The sequence below is a fragment of the Pongo pygmaeus genome, chromosome 20, assembly GCF_028885625.2.
Source record: "Pongo pygmaeus isolate AG05252 chromosome 20, NHGRI_mPonPyg2-v2.0_pri, whole genome shotgun sequence".
In the NCBI taxonomy this organism is placed as follows: Eukaryota; Metazoa; Chordata; class Mammalia; order Primates; family Hominidae; genus Pongo; species Pongo pygmaeus.
The window spans coordinates 58,708,941-58,724,554 of record NC_072393.2 but is presented as its reverse complement, the minus strand read 5'-3'; the positions used below and the strand labels follow the sequence as shown (position 1 = coordinate 58,724,554).

General features: G+C 45.3%; 1 protein-coding gene across 3 annotated transcripts in view; it reads right to left on the bottom strand.

Annotated features, from left to right (window-relative positions):
- The window catches only part of ZNF808 (zinc finger protein 808), a 41,933-nt gene that overhangs the window by 17,314 nt on the left and 9,005 nt on the right, over positions 1–15,614 (bottom strand). For 2 of the 3 annotated variants that reach the window (XM_054461941.2, XM_063658318.1), the window contains 2 exons: positions 8,996–9,076; positions 4,739–4,865 (listed from right to left, as the gene is read on the bottom strand). In XM_054461941.2, the coding sequence (XP_054317916.2) occupies positions 4,739–4,865; positions 8,996–9,058 (190 nt within the window). In that variant the 5' untranslated portion in view covers positions 9,059–9,076. The remainder of the gene's footprint in view (positions 1–4,738; positions 4,866–8,995; positions 9,077–15,614) is intronic. The other variant, XM_063658319.1, reaches the window with a different exon arrangement.

Here is a 15,614-nt window from a genome sequence, read left to right as displayed (position 1 = left end):
AAAGGCAGTTAGTGACTTTTGAAAAATTTTTTGGGCCAGGTGCGATGGCTTATGCCTGTAATCCCAGCACTTTGGGAGGCCGAGGTGGGTGGATCACAAGGTCAGGAGATCGAGACCATCCTGGATAACACGGTGAAACTCTGTCTCTACTAAAAATACAAAAAAATAGCCAGGCGTGGTGGCAGGTGCCTGCAGTCCCAGCTACTCGGGAGACTGTGGCAGGAGAATGGTGTGAACCCAGGACGTGGACTTTGCAGTGATCTGAGATCATGCCACTGCACTCCAGCCTGGGCGACAGAGTGAGACTCCGTCTCAAAAAAAAAAATTTCCATTTTTATTGTTTTGAGAAGTAGTCTTGCACTCCAACTTGGAGCATCATGGTGTAATCTCAGCTCACTGCAACCTCTGCTTCCTGGGTTGAAGTGATTCTCCTGCCTCAACCTCCTGAGTACCTGGGATTACAGGCACACACAACTACACCTGGCTAATTTTTGTGTTTTTAGTAGAGATGTGGTTTCACCATGTTGGCCAGGCTGGTCTCAAACCCCTGACCTTAATAATCCACCCCCCCTTGACCTCCCAAATTTCTGGGGTCACAGGTGTGAGCCACTGCACCTGGTGGCACTTTGTGACATTAACAAGTGGAGTGTGTCAGTTATATTGCATACCACATACCAAAAAGCCATATGTAAAATTATAAAATTAATTAATAAAATATTGTAACCCATGACAAAACCAGCAAGAAAATAAGTACATTTATGCAGCCTGCAGAATTCTAAACAACTCCCTCTTAAGAAAAAAGCCACAACTTCTACTTAACCACCAGCACACAATATAAGAACTGAAATACATGTTAAGATCACTACCTTCTGATGTATGAGGTTAAGAAAATATACAGCATTTCAAGAACTAAGAATGGACTAACAGCTGGGCAGGGAGTACAGACACATGCCACCATGCCTGGCTAACTTTTTTTTTTTTTTTTGGTGGCAAATGGAATCTAACTCTGTCACCTTGGCTGAAGTGCAGTGGCATGATCATGGTTCACTGCACCATCCACCTCCCAGGTTCAAGTGACTCTCCTGTCTCAGCCTCACAAGAAGCTGGGATTACAGGTGCATACCAAAACGACCAGCTAATTTTTGTATTTTTACTAGAGACGGGGTTTCACCATGTTGGCCAGGCTGGTCTCGAACTTCTGACCTCAGGTGATCCACCCGTCTCACCCTCCCAAAATTTTGGCATTATAGGCATGAGTCATCACACCCAATTTTTTTTAATTTAGTAGATTCAAGGTTTCATTATGTTTGCCCGACTGGTCTCAAACTACTGACCTCAAGCCATCTACCCACCTCAGCCTTTCAAAGTGTTAGAATTAGAGACAAAAGCCACTGCAGCTGGCCAGTCTAAGCTATTTCTGACAGAACAGTGAGATGAGTGAGACAGGAAAAGGGGCATCTCATCATCAACATCACTGAAGGCTGAAAAATCTTATTAAACAAAGGAAGTTGAGTGTGTACTATAAAACTTATATGAAGCCATCTAATAGTATTCACTTGTTTTAAAAAGCAGGTGGATGAATCACCTGAGGTTGGGAGTTCGAGACCAGCCTGACCAATATGGAGAAACCCCCTCTCTCCTAAAAATACAAAAATTAGCCAGGCTTGCACCAGGCATAATCCCAGCTACTTGGCAGCCTGAGGCAGGACAATCACTTGAACCCAGGAAGTCGAGGTTGCAGTGAGCTGAGATTGCACCATTGCACACCAGCCTGGGCAACAAGAGAGAAACTCCATTTAAAGAAAAAATATCCCGGACACAGTGGTTCATGCCTGTAATCCCAGCACTTTGGGAGGCTGAGGTAGGTAGATCACTTGAGGTCAGGAGTTTGAGACCAGCGTAGCCAACATGGGGAAACCCCATCTGTACTAAAAATACAAAATTAGCCAGGTATGGTGGTGCATGCCTGTAATCCCAGCTACTCGGAAGGCTGAAGAAGGAGAATCGCTTAAACCTGGGAGGTGGAGGTTGCGGTGAATTGAGATTGTGCAATTGAACTTCAGCCTGGGCAACAGGAGCAAAACTCCATCACAAAAACAAAACAAACAAAAAAAAAAACACACACACACAAACAAAACAAAACAAAAACCAACTCTGGAGGCAAATTAACATTATTTCTGAAATAATGACAGGAGGCTCACAGTGTTCATGGACATGACCCCAGTTTGCACGTACGGTAAGTGAGGGATAAGTCTTGATCCTGGGCCTGAAAGATCCCACGACATGTTCTTAGGCACAATAGTCAGCCCAGGCAGTACAGAAAATGACCAGACACAGAAAATACAAGGAGAACAGAAAGAAGTACATCAAGGGGGATACAAGGACTGAGCTGGGACACAAGGGCTGAGCTGCGCTGCTGACAGTGGTGCTAAAGCCATCCCTCATGGATCATGAGCTGAGTCATCATGCCCTGCACACGTTGGTTTAGGCAGCCTCCTATAATTTTGTCCAGTGGATGAATAAGGTCTTGCCTTACTCAGGGAGAGTGGTGTTGGAGGGGAGGGCTCATGGGGAAATTGGGGTGTTCACTATTACAAATCAATAGGCTGGAAAGCAACAGTATTTGCATCCAGATCAATGTACCGTGTGAGGCAAGGCCGGGAAAGGAGGGCAAGGTTGGAGGCAGGAAGTAATGGGCATGTGGGAGGGATCTTTGTGCATGCACGTTTGTGGGAATATAATTCCACTAGGATACACCAAATCTTGAGCTTGGACGAAAGTGGAACTAATTGAGCAAAAGTTAAAATATTGACCCAAGGTTAAATATTCAAATTACAATATGGGCAAGGGACAAAAATGAAAGAGATCCAAAAAAGCAGCAGTATGGTGGCCTGAGGTGAAAGCAGTTTTACATCCTTAAATTAAGTGACTCTGATTTCTAGTTTCAAGAATATATTCAACAAAATCCCCTCTGTAGATTCCAGAAATGCATACACACACACACACAAGCAAACTCTATGAAGAGTACAGCAGACCATGCGGGTGAACAAGGTTCCCCTGGCACAGTAGGTAGAGATGTGTTTGTGAAAACAGAGCCAGGCTGAGTGCAGTGGCTCATGTCTGCAATACCAGTACATTGGGGGGATAAGCAGGTGGATCAGGAGGTCAGGAGTTCAAGACCAGCCAGGCCAGCATGGTGAAACACTGCCTCTATAAAAAAATACAAAACAGTAGCCGGGCATGGTGGTGCATGTGTGTAATCCCAGCAACTCAGAAGCGTGAGGTAGGAGATTGCTTGACCTGGGATGTGGAGGTTACAGTGAGGTGAGATTGCACCACCGCACTGCACTTGAGCCTGGGTGACAGAGCAATACTCCATCTTAATAAAAGCAAAAACAAAACAAAAAAAACTGTACCTCTAATAGAGATGTGGTTTCACCAAGTTGGTCAAGCTGGACTTGAACTCCTGACCTCAGGTGATTCACCCACCTCAGCCTTCCAAATTGCTGGGATTACAGGCGTGAGCCACGACACCCAGACTGGCAGTATTATTTATAATAGTAGAGATGTGCATCGACAGATAAATATGTGTGGAAAATGTGGTGCACACAGAATAGAATATTATTCAGCCTTAAAAACAACCCGGATGGGCCAGGGGCTGTGGCTCATGCCTGTAATCCCAGCACTTTGGGAATCCAAGGCAACTGAACCATGTTAGGCCAGGCTATCAAAACCAGCCTGGCCAACATGGCGAAGCCGCCATCTGTAATAGAACCACCAAAAATTACCCGGGTGTGGTGACACATTGCCTGTAATCCCAGCCACTCAAGAGGCTGAGGCAGGAGAATCACTTGAACCCAAAAGGTGGAGGTTGCAGTGAGCCAAGATCACACCACTGCACTCAAGCCTGGGCAACACAGAGAGACTATGAGAAAAAAACAACAACATAGAAATGAACAAGTTGAAAGCCACTGTGTCTGAAGGAAATGACAGTAGAACTAAACTATGGAAACCTCATTCAACCTCACAAGCTCCCTCAATAAGATTGATGAAAACCGTATCTGTTACAGGGTTGATCCTACAACAAACTGAACATAGGTTTTCTTCTTAAAAATGAACAATGACACATATTGGTGTGAAAAATGTGAAATGAACAAGAGTTCAGTCAAGAGCCTCATACACATGAGGCTGTGAGCCCAAATGATGTCCTTGCTGGGAGGAATTTCAACACCACTGACTGCTGCTTAGAGAAGATGATCATTAGTTTAAGGGATGAACATTGTCACAGTGCCAGTGAGAGACGCTTCTGTGATGCTCCTCAAAAACCAGAATAAGCTGGTCACGGTGGCTCACGCCTGTAATCCCAGCACTTTCAGAGGCCGAGGTGGGCGGATCACCTGAGGTCTGGAGTTAGAGATGAGTCTGACCAACATGGAGAAACCCCGTCTCTACTGAAAATACAAAATTAGCTGGGCGTGGTGGTGCATGCCTGTAATTCCAGTTACTCGGGAGGTTCAGTCAGGAGAATCACTTGAACCTGGAAGGCAGAGGTTATCGTCAGCCGAGATCATACCATTGCTCTCCAGCCTGGGCAACAAGAGCAAAACTCCATGTCAAAACAAAAACAACAAAAAAAAAAAGTATGGATGGGGCAAAATCACAAAAGAGAATACAAAACCAGGATGAGCCAAGATAGACAAGAGCAGACTCTTCATGTCTGCAGGGACATTTTCCTCACCCACAGCCTCCAGGTTCCTGTAGTTCTCCAACATCACTTCCCTGTATAAAGCCCTCTGCGCAGGGTTCAGGTATTTCCACTCTGACAATGAGAATTCTATAGCCACATCCCTGAAAGTCAAGCGTCCCTAAAATGAAACATACATTTCAATAAAACATTATGGAGGACTGAATTATCACCTTCACAGGAAATGAGAAAAGGGAAAATAAGTATTTATTTGATCAAAGACTGTGTTCTGACAAAAGGACGTTGAGGTATTTTTGAATATTTTTCCTGTATAGTTGCATTTTATTGTACTTTTCCTTGAAAGAGTTTAAGATCCCATAAGTCACTATGGAAGTCTCGATTTTATGGACAATATAAAAACTATATAAATAAAAAGGAAACACAGGGCCGGGCATGGTGGTTCACACCTGTAATACCAACAATTCGGGAGGCCAAGTTGGGCAGATTACTTGAGGTCAAGAGTTCGAGACCAGCCTGGTCAATGTGGTGAAAATCTGTCTCTACTAAAAATATAAAACTTAGACGGACATGGTGGCAGGCACCTGTAATCCCAGCTACACAGGACACTGAGGCAGGAGAATCACTTGAACCCAGGAGATGGAGGCTGCAGTGAGCCAAGATCGCATCACTGCACTCCATCCTGGGCAACAGACTGACCCTCCATCTAAAAAAAAAAAAGCAATGCCAGGCAGTGGCTCTTGCCTGTAATCCCAGCATTTTGGGAGACCAAGGCAGGCAGATAATGTGGTCAAGAGATCAAGACCATCCTGGCCAACATGCTGAAACCATGTCTCTACTGAAAATATGAAAATTAGCTGGGTGTTGTGGTGCGGGCCTATACTCCCAGCTACTCAAGAGGCTGAGGCAGGAGGATCACTTGAATCCAGGAGGTGGAGGTTGCAGTGAGCCGAGATTGTGCCACTGCACTTTAGCCTGGCAACAGAGCAAGATTTCATCTAAAAAAAAAAAAAAAAAAAAGCCAACACAGGGTTTTCTCTACAGACATGTCAGATATTATGTTCAACATACCGGATGATATTTAGTCTCTAGATGAGCTAAGATACAAGCGGTGTTTGAGAGAGGACAAAGTCCATTGGCTTTGAAAGAAAATTCCAAATCTAAAAACTATCATGATCGGTCAGGCACAGTGGCACATGCCTGTAATCCCAGCACTTTGGGAGGCCGAGGCGGGTGGATCACGAGGTCAGGAGTTTGAGACCAGCCTGGGAACACGCTGAAACCCCATCTCTACTAAAAACACAAAAATTAGCTGGGCGTGGTGGTGGGTGCCTGTAATCCCTGATACTCGGGTGGCTGAGGCTGGAGAATTGCTTGAAACCAGGAGGCAGAGGTTGCAATGACCCAATATCATGCCACTGCACTTCAGCCTGGGTGACAAAGCAATATTCTGTCTCCAAAAAAAAAAAAAAAACGGTTATGATGACAGCAATAGCCATGACTAACATTTTTGAATGCTTCCCATGTGCTATACACTGTTCTAAGTGCTTCCCATGTCTTAAGCCATAAAATAACATACTATCCCATGAAGCAAGATCTGTACTTGGAGACAAGTGCATCACACATACTAGGAAAATTACCACAAATCAAACAGCTAAAAATGTCAACACAAGCACCTGAATCCAGATGTCTGGGATTCACATTTGAATATAAACACCTAAGTAACAGATACAACTTTAAACTAAACTGACACAGGATTATCTAGTGCAGAGAATGTGATAAAGGTCCAAGGGTGAGAACATGGATCATCCTACAAGGTCACTGAATGGATACACACAGGCATGCATATAATCCTTCACAATACTTCTTATTTATTTTTTTTCCAGATGGAGTCTCACTCTATTGCACAGGCTGGAGTACAGTGGCACAATCTCTCAGCTCACTGCAACCTGTGCCACCCAGGTTCAGGCAATTCTCTTGCCCCAGCCTCCCCAGTAGCTGGGATTTGAGGCACCTGCCACCACGTCCATCTAATTTTTGTATATTTAGCAGCGATGGGGTTTCACCATTTTAGCCAGGCTGGTCTTGAACTCCTGATGTCATGATCTACACACCTCAGCCTTCCAAAGTGCTGGGATTACAGGTGTGAGCCACCGGGCCGGGCCCCATCTTACCATTAACTCATTATCGTGATAGTTGACAACAATGAAAAATACTTAAAATCATTATAATTTTTATAAAAAATAAAACTTATTGCAAATGTTGTGTTTTCTATATAAACCATGGGCTTATGCATCCATGTATTCATGCGCACATATCACATCATGCCATTACACACGTGGTGATGCACACCTCTAATCCGAGGTACTCGAGAGGCTGAGGCAAAAGAATAACTGTAATCCGGGAGTCAGAGGCTACAGTGAAACAAAATCACACCACTGCACTCCAGCCTGGGCAACAGAGTGAGACTCAACTGAAAAAAAAATTTAAAAATAAAATAAAATCAATGATGTAATAAAGCATCCTGTACCACTGATGCCTATCTCCACTTTCCATTACATTCGCAGTCATTAAAAGTGCAGAGTTTGGCCAAGTGCAGTGGCTCAGGCCTGTAATCCCAGAACTTTGGGAGGCTGAGGTGGACAAATCACAAGGTCAATAGTTTGACCAGCCTAACCAATATGGTGAAACCCCATCTCTACTAAAAAGACAAAATAATTAGCCAGGCGTGACAGTGAATGCCTGTAATCCCAGATACTTGGGAGGCTGAGGCAAAAGAATTGCTTGAAGCCAGAAAGCAGAGGTTGCAGTCAGCTGAGATCCCACCACTACAATCCAACCTGGGCAACAGAGCGAGACTGCATCTCAAAAAAGTGCAGAGTCCAGCTGGGCTGACTGTCTCCCATTTGGAATGCCAGCAATTTGGCAGACCAAGAGGGGAGGATCACTTGAGGCCAGGATATCAAGGCTATAGCAGCTTTGATTGCACCACTGCACTCCAGCCTAGACAACAAAATAAAAATGCAACATAAAAATAAGGCCTGACATGGTGGCGTGCACCTTTAATCTCAACACTTAGGGAGTCCAAGATAGGCAGATCATGAGGTCAGGAGTTCCAGACCAACATAACGAACATGATGAAACCCTGTCTCAACTAAAAATACAAAAATTAGCTGGGTGTGGTGGTGCATGTCTGTAGTCCCAGCAACTCGGGAGGCTGAGGCAGAAGAATTGCTTGAAACTGGGAGGGGGAGGTTGCAAAGAGCCGAGATCGTACCACTGCACTCCAGCTTTGCTGACTGAGCGAGACTCCATCTTAAAATAAATAAATACATACATAATAAACATACATACATATGGTGACCCATGCCTATCACTCAGGCTCTTTGGGAGGCTAAAGTAGGGATTAGTTGAGCCCAGGAGTTTGAGGCTGCTGTAAACTCTGAATTGTGCCACTGTACTCCAGAACTAAGCCACAGAGCGACACCTTCTTTCTCTCTTTTTTTCTTTTGAGACAGAGTCTCGCTCCATCTCCCAGGCTGGAGTGCACTGGCACAATTTCGGCATACAGTAACCTCCACCTCCTGGACTCAAGCGATTCTCCTGCCTCAGCCTCCTAAGTAGCTGAGATTACAGGCATGCACCACCACACCCAGCTAATTTTTGTATTTGTAGTAGAGATGAGGTTTCACCATGTTGGCCAGGCTGGTCTCGAACTCCTGACCTCAAGTGATCTTCCTGCCCTGGCCTCCCAAAGTGCTGGGATTACAGGTGACAGCCACTGCACTGGGACCAACATCTTGTCTCTTAAAAAAAAAAAATTTGGACACAGAGACATCTTGATCTACTAGTGTGGCTTCAAATGCATTACCAAATCAGATACAAAATATCTCCTCTTATTTGTCTCCTTTCCCAGAATTTACCACATATCTGGGCACATTAACATATGTATTTCATATGTAGTTTCTCTGAGCTGACATCCAGATGTGGTCCCTGAACAATCCAGGCTGCCCAGCAGCACTGACATCAGCGGGCCCACACCCCATGTTTATCCATGTCTGGGTGTGAACCCTTCCCTGGACCATGCCCAGTGGAGCCTCTTCCCAAGTTCATCTCACTGGGTCACAGGAGATGGAATCTCAGAGCAGCTGAGAGGAACTGAGGCAGGCATGGGTGAGTGCAAGCGAACATGTCAGGCAAAATGCTTCAGACTCAGAAAAGACTGGCTACTACAATACCTGGCATTTCAGAAAGGAAAGAGACAGATTAATCCACAGAGGAATATCACTTCACCTGAGGAAGAGCCATGCCTGGCTCCTTTTCTTTCCTCTTCTGAGCTGCTTCCTCACGTAACATGAGTCTTTAGAATCAATCCTGTAAGTGAAAAAAAATAAGACTTCATGTTAGAAATGACTCACTCCCATCCTGTAACAAAACCACATGAACTGGGAGATGTCACCCTGTAGAAAGAAGTCCCCCACTGCCCACTGCACCAGAGATCATGCAGAGATAAGGAAGTCCCACAGGAAGACCTACAAGTGTATGTTTGACCCCAGTCTTCAGATCTCACTCCATTCATGGAGAAGCCGCCACACACGAGGCAGCAGGGGGGACCCGGGCTGCACTGATGCCCCCTTCAAAGCCCCCCCTGGAAAAAAAAATGATCTGGGCATCTACTTGGGAAGCTGAGACAGGAGAATCACTTGAACCCAGGAGGCAGAGGTTGCAGTGAGCCAAGATCGTGCCACTGCACTCCAGCCTGGGTGACAAAATGAGACTTCATCTCAAAAAAAAAGGAAACTCAAAAGATTGCAACTATTAGTGCCTCATTTCTCTGTGACCTAAAAGCCGCCTCCCTGCTTCAAGTCTTCCTGCCTTTGTTTAAAGTTGTCCCAACTTCCGAGACCAAACCAATGTACTTCTTACATATTTTGATTGATGTCTCATGTCTCCATAAAATGTATCAAATTAAGCTCTGCCCTGACCACCTTGGGCAAAATATACTTTCTAAATTAACTGAGATCTCTGTAAGATTTTCTGGTTTCACAGCTGCAACGTCAAATGGGGGCTCTGGGAGATCACAAAGGAAACCTGGAGAAGATGATATCAGAACAAGGACCTAGGAAAGAAAGGCTGCTTGTCACTTGCAGCTGAGGGGAAGAGCCCTAGGCAGAGGGACAGCTCAAGTGAAGGCCCTGAGACAGGAGCAACCTCAGCCCCAGGAAGAGGAAAGTGGCCCGTGTGGCTGCAGCAGTGGAAGAGAGGAGGACACAGGTAAAAGATGATGTCAGAGAAGTCCTGGGGGCACAGACCCATAGGGACATGGTCTTCAAACATTTTTCTCCCACAACCCAAAAGCATTTTGAAAGTCGACTGTGATCCCAGCTACTCGGGTGTCTGAGGCAGGAGAATCCCTTGATCCCAGGACACAGAGGTTGCAGTGAACTGAGATCATGGCATTGTACTTTATAAAGTTTCTCTTTATATTATAAATTACAACACTTACAAATAAAGTAATTTATTTCCCATATTTAAAATGCATGCTGTCAAGTTAGGCTAAGTTTCCGGAAGTACACAGTCACTCTCATCTGAGATGTGCAGACTGCAAAGGAATGTGTTTGGGGGTTTAGGAAGCCACTTGTGGACACCTGAAGGTGGGGATGCCTGTTTGATGTCCCAGGAGAGAGCTGAGGAGACAACTGGACACAGGATTGTAGAGCTCAGGGGCGAGGCCTGCAGGGGACATGGAGTCGTGTAGGTGGGTTAAAGCTGTGAGATGATAAGGTTCAAGGTGATTTGAGTCCAATCCCCTGATTTTGCTCATCTTGTGCTTTTTTTTTTTTTTTAAATATTTGAAGAACTGGAATCCCTTTAAAATTCAAGTTAAAACTGAGCACTACCTCTCCCAGAGCAAAAGCCACACACTGTATTTTGTCAGTCCTTTCAGGGGTCAGTGTCACTGACTGAGCTTTTCCGGTCTTATTCCTCACCTCCATGTTACAGGTGGGCTCACTGAGGCTCATAGTGGGAGACATTTCACCAAGTTATTCTGAGAAGCTCTGAGGTGAGGAGGAAGGAGGTGTGGCTGATTCCCATGTGATGGCCTGGAAGGGCCAATAGGCTGCCTTGGTCTCCCTCCTCTAGAAAATTTCCAGACCAGCCAGGAGTGGTGACTCACCCTTGTAATACCTAACTGGATATCTACATGGAAAAGAATAATATTGGATCTCTATGTCACACCATGAAAAATTTTATTTTAAAACGGTTAAAAAAAAAAAAAGGCCGGGCAGGGTGGATCACATCTGTAATTCTAGCAGTTTGGGAGGCTGAGGCGGACGGATCACAAGGTCAGGAGTTTGAGATCATCCTGGCCAATATGGTGACATCCTGTCTCTACTAAAAATACACAAATTAGCCAGGTGTGGTGGCAGGGGCCTGTAGTGCCTGCTACTCGGGAGGATGAGGCAAAAGAATTGCTTGAACCAGGGAGGTGGAGGTTGCAGTGAGCTGAGATCATGCCACTGCACTCCAGCCTGGGCGACAGAGCGACACTCCATCTCAAAGAAAAACAAACAAAAATTCCAGGACCATCTTATATACCTGAGCAAAGGAAACTTCTTTCAAGTTGTAAGGTTCTGATGACAGCAATCCCAAATGTATCATTACTCACTCCCAGAAAAATGTTCAAAATATACACAACTGTGCGTGCATAGCAATAGGTGTTTAAAACACTGAAAAAGAGGCAGCTGTAGAAATGAGATCTGAGCAAATGCTTTTCTCATGAACACATGGGCTCTGCTAAACCAAGGTTCCAAGTCAATCCAGCCCATCCTTCAACATCTGTAGAGAATATTATGGACCAGAGGGACTCGAGGGGGATACTTACTTAGAAGTTCACAGATTAGCATTTTTTCAGATGACATAAGTAAAGAAAATGGAATAGGCTACTTCAACTAAATTTTCATGTTAGGGTAAAGAAAAAAAGTCCTTGATATCATTATCAAGTACACACTGAAACAACCTAACAACATATATCACATAGTAGAAAATGTTTTCGATATATGATAAAGACTAGAAAGCACACAGACCTCAATGTAAACTCAAAAAAATTTCATAGAGAAACAATTTTAAAATGGTTAAAAAATAAAGATCTAATGAAATCTTGGGTCAAAGGAGAAATATTTGAAAATATATCATACTTTGAAAACAATGAGGCCAGGCATGGTGACTCACGCCTATAATCCCAGCACTTTGGGAGGCCGGGGCAGGAAGATTACAAGGTTAGGAGTTTGAGACCAGCCTGGCCAACATGGAGAAACCATGCCTCTACTAAAAATACAAACATTAGCAGGGCATAGTGGTGCACACCTGTAACCCCAGCTACCCAGGAGGCTGAGGCAGGAAAATCGCTTGACCCCCAGGAGGCGGAGTTTGCAGTGAGATGAGATCGTGCCATTGGACTCCAGACTGGGTGACAGAGAGTCTCAATAAATAAATACATATATCTAAACATTAGCTGGGCCTGGTGGGGCGTGCCTGTGGTCCCAGCTACTCCGGAGGCTGAGGTGGGAAAATCACTTGAGACCAGGAGGTTGCCACTGCACAGTGCTGTGATCCTGCCACTGCACTCCAGTGTGGGAAACAGTAAGACTGTCTCAAAAAAATAACAATTAAAGGCTGGGCATAGCGGCTTATACCCATAATCCTAGCACCTTGGGAGGCTGGGGTGGGAGGATCACTGAGGTCAGGAGTTCAAGACCAGCCTGACCAAGATGGAGAAACCCCGTCTCTACTGAAAATACAAAATTATCCGGCTATGGTGGTGCGTGCCTGTAATCATAACTACTCAGGAGGCTGAGGCAGGAGAATCACTTGAACCCCAGAGGTGAAGTTTGTGGTGAGCCAAGATCACGCCATTGTACTTCACCCTGGGCAACAAGAGCAAAACTCTGTCCAAAACAAAAAAAAACCACAATAACAAAAATAAGTAAATTAAAAGCAAAATTAAAAAATAAAAAACAACTACTGAGGCCGAGCGTGGTGGCTCACGCCTGTAATTGCAGCACTTTGGGAGGCCGAGGTGGGTGGATCACAAGGTCATGAGTTCAAGACAAGTCCGGCCTAGATGGTGAAAACTGTCTCTACTAAAAATATAAAAATCAGACAGGTGTGGTTGCAGGCGCCTATAATCCCAGCTGCTTGGGAGGCTGAGGCAGAGAATTCCTTGAACCTGGGAGGTAGAGGTTGCAGTGAGTCAAGATCGCTCCACTGCACTCCAGCCTGCGTGACAGAGAGAGACTCCATCTCAAAAATTAAAAAAAAAAAACTAAAGTAATGAAGAGGAACTAGAAAAAAGGAAACCAATTACAAAAAGAGAACAAAAGCACTTTTAATACTCCTTTCATCACATTCCATATAATAACAGAGACTCAGTCACTTCTTACCCTACTTCTCTCCCCCACTCCCCACCCTATCCATGAAAAGGGAAGAGGGTGATCCACAACTAATGAGTCAAGTCACTGTCCTCTGGCTGAAGAGGGGTTGCAGAGGGAAGCTGGCCTCTGACGCCATAATTATGAAATGCACCACACTTAGACACAGGAGTTTTCCAACTCTCATTCTCATCGGTATAATTTAAACAAATTTTAAATTTGTTACCTTATATACAGAGAAAGCAACATGCCATCACTTCACCATCACATCCAATCAACTCACCGCTCATCTGCACTCAGGGTCCCCCTTCGTCTTCATTACTGCTTCCCTCCATCATTCTATACCTAGCCCTTTCTCACTTTCTCTCTCCATCTGTTTCTTCTCTGCATTTCCCCCTGGGCTTCTGCTCATTTTATGCCCCTCTCCTGTTTTGCTCCATTCTTTTTTGTTTTTTTTGAGACGGAGTTTCGCTCTTATTGCCCACGCTGAAGTAAAATGGTGTGATCTCAGCTCACCACAACCTCTGCCTCCTGGGTTCAAGTGATTCTCCTGCCTCGGCCTCTTAATCCAAAATTAGCAGGGCATGGTGGCACATGCCTGTAATCCCAGCTACTCAGGGGGAGTATCACAGGAGAATTGCTTCAACCCTAAACGCAGAGATACTCATTAGCCAAGATCGTGCCATTTTACTCCAGCCTGGGCAACAGGAGTGAAACTCTACCTCAAAAAACTAATAATAATAATAATAATTAGTATATAGGCCGGGCGCGGTGGCTCATCCCTGTAATCCCTGTACTTTGCAAGGCCAAGACAGGAGGAAACTTTGAGCCCAGGATTTTGAGACCACCCTGGGAAACATACTGAAACCCTGTTTCTACAAAAACGAACAAACAAACCAAAAAAAAACAACTAGCTGGGCTTGGTGTCTCACACTTGTGGTCTCAGCTACTCGGGAGACTGAGGGAGGAGGATCGCTTGAGCCTAGGAGGTCGAGGTTGCAGTTAGAGTAGATAACGCCGTTGTACTCCAGCTGAGCGACAGAGCCAGACCCTATCTCAAAATATTAAGTAATTAAAAGTATTATGTAATAACAGAAAGCGATTTTTTTTTTCCACACCACTGCCCCACTTCCTACCCAACATGGGAAAAGGGAAGAGAGTGACTCACAATTGAATGTCACTGCCCTCGGGCTGAATAGGGATTCCAAGTGGAAGCTAACCTCTGATGCCAAGATTTATAGAATGTACACGGCTCACAGATAGGACATTTAAAATTCTCAAACTCAATGTATAATTTAAGCAAGTTATTAGATTATATACACAGAAGTCAACATGTCACAACTAATCATATCCAATGAACTCACCCACTCATCTGTACCTGAAGTCCCCCACCCTTTTTTTTCTTTTGAGACAGGGTCTTGCTCTTTTGACCAGGCTGGAGTACAGTGGCATGATCTCTGCTCACAGCAGCCTGGAGCTCCTGGGCTCGAGTGATCCTCCAGCCTCCGCCTACAGAGTAGCTGAAATTACAGGTGCACACTATCGTGCCCGGTTAATTTTTTCTTTTTTTTTTTTTTTGAAAGAGATGGGGTGTCTCACTATTTTGCCTAGGCTGGTCTTGAACTCCTGGACTCAAGCAATCCCTCTGCCTCGGTCTCCTAAAGTGCTGGGATTACAGGCTTGAGCCACTGCGCCCAGCCCCTCTTTCTTCATTACTGTGCTTCCCTCCCTAATTCTGTACATATCTCTCATTCTCCCCTTCTCTCTCTAGCTCTTGTTTTCTTGTCTTTTTCCCTGGGATTCTGCTCCTCATTTTGTACCCCTCTAATCTCCTGCTATTTATCCCCTTCTTTCCTCTATTACTTGTCTTCCACCTCTTCTGCTCCATCCTCACAACTTATTTAACCTCTTTTTTTTTTTTTGAGACGGAGTTTCACTCTTGTTGCCCAGGCTGGAGTGCAATGGTGCGATCTCGGCTCACCGCAACCTCCGCCTCCCAAGTTCAAGCGATTCTCTGGCCTCAGCCTCCCTAATAGCTGGCATTACAGGCATGTGCAACCGCGCCCAGCTAGCTTTGTATTTTTAGTAGGGATGGGGTTTCTCCATGTTCGTCAGGCTGGTCTTGAACTCCGGATCTCTGGTGATCCGCCCGCCTCAGCCTCCCAAACTGCTGGGATTCCAGGCATGAGCCAAGGCGCCCGGTCCTTATTTAACCTCTTGTTGCTCCTTCTCCCCAGTCTTTCGATCGTCCTCAATCTCTATATATTACCGCCTCTTATCTCTGCGTCTCCTCTGCTCTCCCTGTTAAATTCTCTCTTCCCTGTTACGCCCCCTTCTCCCCACTCTCCAGCACCCCAGATCCCCAGGTGTCCTCCCTGCTGCGGTTCTCCCTCTGTTCTCCTTGCCACCAGCACCACTTTGCGGGTTTGGGGTAAGAAACCTGCATCGCGGAGAAGCGCATTTTCCGGCGGGTGGAGCTG